At 40.1% G+C, this 6,681-nt stretch overlaps 1 protein-coding gene across 1 annotated transcript; it reads right to left on the bottom strand.

The window, feature by feature from the left end:
- Positions 1–343: 343 nt before the first annotated feature.
- LOC120741608 (nuclear factor 7, ovary-like) lies at positions 344–2,243 on the bottom strand. The gene is made up of 2 exons (XM_040044580.1): positions 2,112–2,243; positions 344–2,010 (listed from the first exon to the last, which is right to left on the bottom strand). The coding sequence occupies exon 2, from the start codon at positions 1,991–1,993 to the stop codon at positions 608–610; it is 1,386 nt and encodes a 461-aa protein (XP_039900514.1). The 5' UTR covers positions 1,994–2,010; positions 2,112–2,243; the 3' UTR covers positions 344–607.
- Positions 2,244–6,681: the final 4,438 nt, after the last annotated feature.

Here is a 6,681-nt window from a genome sequence, read left to right as displayed (position 1 = left end):
GAATAGATTTTATTTAATATAAAAACTTAAATTTTAACTACAACATTTTTTGTAAAAACACAACAGGTGGCAAATTTACATTATTTTTCCAGTCCTTTTTAAACAGTGATGGAAAAAATGGTATTTGTCTAGCAATAAGTTTTAAGAAGTTCAGACACAGGAAATAAGCACTACTTATCATGTAGACATTAATGTGTGACAGACAGTTATACAAGGCTGGTTGTGTTGATTAACAAAGATTAAAAACACTTTTTAAAAAAAAAAAAATCTGTTATGTGAATATGACAACATTTCATGTTTAAACTTGTTTTATCTAAAGTTTTATAACTACAGCAATAAATCATCTCCATTTACACATCAAATAGAAACACGAATCACTTGTAATGATTAGAAACTTGATAGAATTTCAAATCTAGTTTGGGGAGTCATTCAGTGAGAAACAGTGAAATGATTTTCCATGTGAAAAGGTGGACAGCAGAAACAGAAAGAAACAGTGAGAACTAAAAGAGAAACAAAGAGCTTTGGAACAACGAGGCAGCAGGAGGACAGCTGCAGTTTAACAGCTTCAACTCACTGACAGGAAACAACATTAGAAACATCATCATCCTCAACTCATCTGCTGCACTGACACTGACACCTTCAACGGACACACCTTCACTTCATCAACAGTGTTAATGAATGGAAACATCCTGTGAGTGAAAGTGTGTGTGAAGGTGTGTATGTGTGCGTTAGTATCAGGATCAGAGAACGACAGCTTTCCTCTGTTCCAGTCCAGATTCACTCTGATCCTCTGGAGCTTCTTCTCTACTGAGAGAGCAGTGAGAGCTGATGGTGAGAGTGCTGAGTATTTACCTTCATCAAACCCTATTATCCATAATCCAGACTGTATGTGTCCCTTTCTCTGGACAGACTCTGGTGACACACCCACTACCCATAATGTACTGTATCCAACCTCAACATCCCAGCTGTGAGTCCCTGAGTTAAAGCCCTCAGAGCCCAGGACAGAGTTGTATAAATCAAACCTCTCTGGATTATCAGGAAGCTGCTGCCTCTCTCCTCCTCGTCTCACACTGGTCAGATCTTCAGACAGGATGAGGTTTGGATGAGCAGTGTTTGGGTCCAGAATGAGAGGAGTGTAGGAGACCATGTCCTTCATGTTGTTCCAGATGTTGAAGGTCAGGTTGCCCAGGTGTTTGGCCTGGTCTATCAGAGCTCCTGAGGGCAGCTGTGGATCATCCAGCAGGGGGCAGCGCTGGACTCTTTCCACTGCAGCCTTGTAGTTGTGCAGGAATGAGACGTCTTCAGCTCTCAGCTCCTCCTCTGTGGCTCTGACTGTGTCTGAAAGAGCTGCTATCTCTCTGCTCAGAGCCTCCATCTTCTCCTTCATCATCCCACTCTTCTGCTCCTCTTCCTCCCTCAGTGCAGCCAGCCTGGCCTCCTCTTCCTCTGCTAGAAACTGATGAAGCTTCTTAAACTGCTCCTTAATCTGCCTCTCTGTGTATCGGGCCTGGACCTTAATGTGTTCTGCTGCTTGATCAAACTTCACTTGAACTTCTTCACAAACCTTTAACTTCTTCTTTAAGGGCTCCAGAGTTTCCTGAAGTTCCTTCTTGTGTTGTTGTGCAGCTTCATCGATGGGTCTGAATCTGTGATTGGTGTGATTTTCTGAGATGCAACAGATGACACACACTGGCTGCTGATGGTCCAGACAGAAGAGTTTGAGTTTCTCAGAGTGCAGACTGCAGAGAGCCTCTGAAGCTCTCTGATCTCTCTCCTGTAAGAACGACTCACACAGGTTCTTTAAAGCCAGGTTTGAAGGTGGATCATAAACTGATATTTCCTTACAAACTGGACACTCGTGTGTTGGTCTCTCTCTCCACCATCTCTTCAGACAGTCTTTACAGAAGCTGTGGCTACATGACAGAATAACAGGATCTCTGAAGACCTCCTGACAGACCGGACAGCAGAGATCCTTCTGTGATCTGGAAGCCATTGAGTCTGTGAGTGAAGCTGAAAACAGCAGACAGGAAGTACAGTCAGTCCTGGCTCCCCTCCCTCCTCTACCACCTTCACTGAAACTTCCTTTGAGTCTTGTTTTTGCTCAAACTCACATTCAGTGTGTGGAGCGTCAGCAGCTTGAAGCAGCAGTGTTGGAGTTTTCCACTTTTCTCTCCTGTAGCTGGACTCACTCAGAGGAAGCTGCTAGTTTGGTCTGAACTCAGTCTGATCGTCTGTGCGTCTCTCTTTACCGATGAAAAAGAACAGCCTGTTTCCTGGTTCGTTTCAAATGAGTCAGGATGAGGAGGGGAGGTTAATTCACTCTCCTTTCTCAAATACTCTCGCTTTACAGAGAAACGAAGGTGTGTTTCATTCCAAAGTTCAGCCGTTTACCTGCTGACAGCTGTAAAACAGGTCACAGCATGAGGCTCAGAAAAGAAAGTGTGATTCAGTCGTGCAGGTGTTTGTGAGGTTTCATTTTGAAAGTGCTTGAGGGTCTTCAAGTTTAAAAAACAATGGAGTTTGTTCTTTCTTTTCCACATACCTCAGGAGTGTAATGCAGGAACATATACACAGGGAATTTTGTGTGTTTATTGGTAAAAACAACAGTTTTCAGCTCATTTGTAATAAATCTTGTGAACTTGTTTCTCAGTATTGGAATTATATTTAATTAATAGGTTCTTAAAGCAGACCAGCACATCAAAGATTTAATGGATAATTAGTGAAAAACGGTACTCTGACAGGTTGCACTGTGTATAGTGTCTATACTAGGGTCCTGGAAAACAAAGTATGTCCATATCGAAATAATTCCACCCTTTGTCAATACTTTCAAGGAAAGAAGACTAATTATACCAAAAAATATTTGCCAGTTTATTAGTAACTGCACTGTATTTTAAAGTCAAGATGAGTGATATTTCTCTTCACATATTAATCACACATTACTGATTCAGGTTGTGCTACATTATAGCATGTTAACAGAGTCTGTTTGTTTCAGAGAGAGGATGAATTCAGTGAGTAAACTCTGACCTGGATAGAAAAAGATTTACAAATGATTCATGTAAAGCTACTGTTTTGAATTTTCAGAACAAAGCTCAAGAGAAGAAAGACATTAAAGACAAAAGAAGATGCTTTAGATGTTCAGATGTCATTCTGAATCCTGAAGTATGAGAATGTTCAAGCATCTACAAAGGGGAAGAGATTCAATGCGTTCAGTCAACTTAATAAAAATTGAAACTTTTTATTTAATGAACAGAAAGAACACCTTTTCAGTACGTATATAAGATCAAAATGATCAGAACATTGGAAAGTGAAGTGTCTTTTTTTGCATGTTATGAACACTTTAATTAAATCATTGCGAAACTGATAAATTATTAGATAAATGTAAAGATTCTCACAAAGCGAACAGTTCCTGCTGGCTCCTTCTGTCTGTTTTCTGTTTATGATGATAATTCCTCTTGAAAAGGAAGAGGAATTAGTATAGTCTGAATTTTCATTAAGCCTTAAAAAGTGCTTTAACATATGTGAAAAACTGAGAAAATTGTTAGGAATAGCTTTTTGACTTTACTATAATCCCTCCACCACTGATCCCACTGATAGTTTGGTCATGTTGTCTGACATGATCAAAGGAGCAAAATTAAAATTTCATGTTAAAAACTTTTAACACCCTGGACTCGCTTGTTGCGGAGTCGTGGTTGATATTAGCCTGATGTATCTAATAAGAAACAGTACCACCCCACACAAGGTTACAGCATTGTTACATTTCCCGTTGACCTTGAGGTTGACATCACTGGCATTAAACCTTGTCCAAGGTTTTTAGTAGAACGATCTATGGTATCGCATTGCCTTATCTGAAGTTATCGCATTCACTAACTTATGTGTCCAAATTGCACACCCATCCCCCTCTGCTTTGAAGCAAGACCTGGCATGACAGTGCATTTATGTCCCAATTGTTTAGCTGAGCATAAAATACAAGCATGCACACTACAGCCTGTGCATACTTATAGTTGTAGCATATTCATAACATACCTTCATATTGTGTACATTATAACATATCCATAATAGACCCATATTTTGTACCCTTATACCTTTAATAGACCAATTTTTGTAATATATCTATATTATTGCCCAAGCACTTTCTAATTTCCTCTCAAACTCGTGAGTGAGGGAGGGGGCTGAGTAGGCTAGGCTCCTGGCCTAAGTCAGGCAATGGGAGTATGTGGTGCGAGTGTGTTTGTGGCTATCTTCACTTTTTTATTATTACTATTGTAAATATATAAATTCCTGCACTCTCTGTAAGGCATTACCCATGACCTTTAGTGCTTTTTTGTTTTAACTGTGTCGTTTATTTGTTATGTATTGTAGACTGCTATTCTTAGTCTTGATCGTTCTGCTGTAACACAAAAACTTCCCTTGTGGGATCGAATTACCATGGAAAAAATAACTATGTACTTGATTTTTCAAACTGCATTTTACCTTATTTTTTGTTGAATAAATAATGACACAGTATAATATGTTGTGTTCTTCTGTTTTGTTTTTTATTATGCCCTGATATATAAAACTTTAAAACTGAAAGAGTATCTTTTTAGACATCATGTTTAGGCACTGGGTAAATCTAACTTTTTGGTTTTTTTAAATTGTTTTTCTTTTCTAGCTGCAGAGAGGTTCATCATCATCATCATCATTCTAATCCACAGTAAAAAATCTGATGGCTAACACGGGGGGTTCTCAAGCAGAACTGATGACAATGCAGGGTTTAAGATCTAGTTTCTTGAACATAATGTCCATGTGAGACTGGTCCCTTTCAGAGACTGTTGATCAGCCACTCACTTTTTTTTTCATGTTTGTTCATGTCACCATGGATTATTCTTCAGATTTATATGGTGTTTGACACAAAAAGCAGAAGATTTCAACACAGCTTTATATGCAATTTGGAGATGTAATTGGACAAGTTAAATATGTTTTTCACAATGTTTAAATGAGCACTAAAATCTTCTAGTCAGATGTTCTTAGTTCATCCAAGGTCTCGGCTGAAGTTCAGAGGTGATCATGCCTTTGCAACTGTAGCACCTAGACTCTGGAATAACCTTCCTGTTGATATTCGTACTTCCGAGTCTATTCAGTTTTTTAAATCATGTCTTAAAACTCCCCTTTCTACTTTGGCTTTTGAATCAAATAAATTTATATTTGTCACCTGTGCTGTTTGTTGGTCTGTTTGTTTACTAATGTTTTGAATTTAACTTTTTATTCTCTTTTTAGCTGATTGTGAAGCACTTTGGTCAACACTGTTGTTTTCAAAATGTGCTATAGAAATAAATTTTGATTTGAAATGCGAAAAGTTTTTTCCCCTCAGCCATAAAAGGCTAATGGGGTATTGGGAAATGGTGGAACCTTAGTTTGTGAATGTGCTGACCTGATATTTTTCTATTAATTATGAAGATTAAAGTATGTTTAAAGGGCTACCAGATTATAAGGCACACTGTGGATGAATGGGTCTGTATTTATACATAAGGCGCACTGGATTATAAGGCGCATTAAGCGAAACAAAAGAGTCAGATACAATAAGTCAAACTTTACTCATTCTTCTTGTTTCTTCTACCATTGCTTCATTAATGACTAACTTCCTATTGTTCTCCTGACTGAAGTTTGGTCCGTTTACAGCATCCTGCCATGCGATTGCATTTGTCCCTAACCATCGGAAAACCTCCCATTAACTTTTATCAAGTGGAAAAAAGTTAGCATTCATCCTCCAGCTTCACTGTGTTATGGCTGTGTAGCTAGCAATCACGTAGCACATCATTATATATCAGCTAGCCCAACTTCAGTAACCCTACAAACATCAATGCTATTTAGTTTTCTGTATTTATTTATGTTGGAAGTGATAGCAAAGCCGTACGTTTTAATTTTTTTCAGAAATCTCTCAGTCAAAACATGGTATATCATGTTTAGGTGTAAGCTATGGCCGGGAAATGATTTTTCAGGCAACTCATTCAAAGCCCATGGGCAGACACATGGTGATGCGAAAAAACTCTGGAGCGGATAATGGCCCGATTCTATTGGCCTGGCATCTGGACGTACGCCGCCGATGCTCGTTGCGTCTGGAGTGTCAGCTGGTTAGCCAGCCGGCCATCCTGAAGGCGCCTTTGCACCTGTTACCCCTCATTGAGGTCCTGTTTGACCGTATCGGTATGGACCTCATTGGGCCATTTCACTGGAGTGCACACGGGTATCGCTTCGTATTAGTCCTGGTGGATTATGCAACACGATACCCGGAAGCAATGCCACTGAGCATCATTTCCGCGAGAAGTGTGGCACAGGCACTGTTTCAGGTTGTCTCCCGGGTTGGTATTCTGAAAGAAATACTGATCGACCAGGGCACATCGTTCATGTCTTGCACACTGAGGGAACTGTACGGGTATTAAAGCTGTTCGGACCAGCATCTACCACTCTCAGACCGACGGGTTGGTGGAGCGGCTGAATAAAACCCTGAAGTCCATGATCTGTAAGTTCATTCACGAGGATGAACGCAATTGGGATCGCTGGTTAGACCCTCTGTTGTTCGCAGTGCGGGAGGTGCCCCAGGCCTCCACGGGATTTTCTCCCTTTGAACTGTTGTACGGCAGAAAGCTGCGGGGGGTGCTCGACCTGATTAAGGAAAACTGGGAGGAGGGTCCAAGCCCTGCGAAA

Source organism: Simochromis diagramma, unplaced genomic scaffold (genome assembly GCF_900408965.1).
Source record: "Simochromis diagramma unplaced genomic scaffold, fSimDia1.1 OVJJ01000326.1, whole genome shotgun sequence".
NCBI lineage: Eukaryota > Metazoa > Chordata > Actinopteri > Cichliformes > Cichlidae > Simochromis > Simochromis diagramma.
The sequence above is the reverse complement of the archived record's forward strand: the minus strand, read 5'-3'. Positions and strand labels throughout refer to the sequence as shown.

What these genes read in the sequence shown, in the direction of transcription:
- LOC120741608 (XM_040044580.1), bottom strand. Translation starts at nt 1,993, where the DNA reads ATGGCTTCCAGATCACAGAAGGATCTCTGCTGTCCGGTCTGTCAGGAG.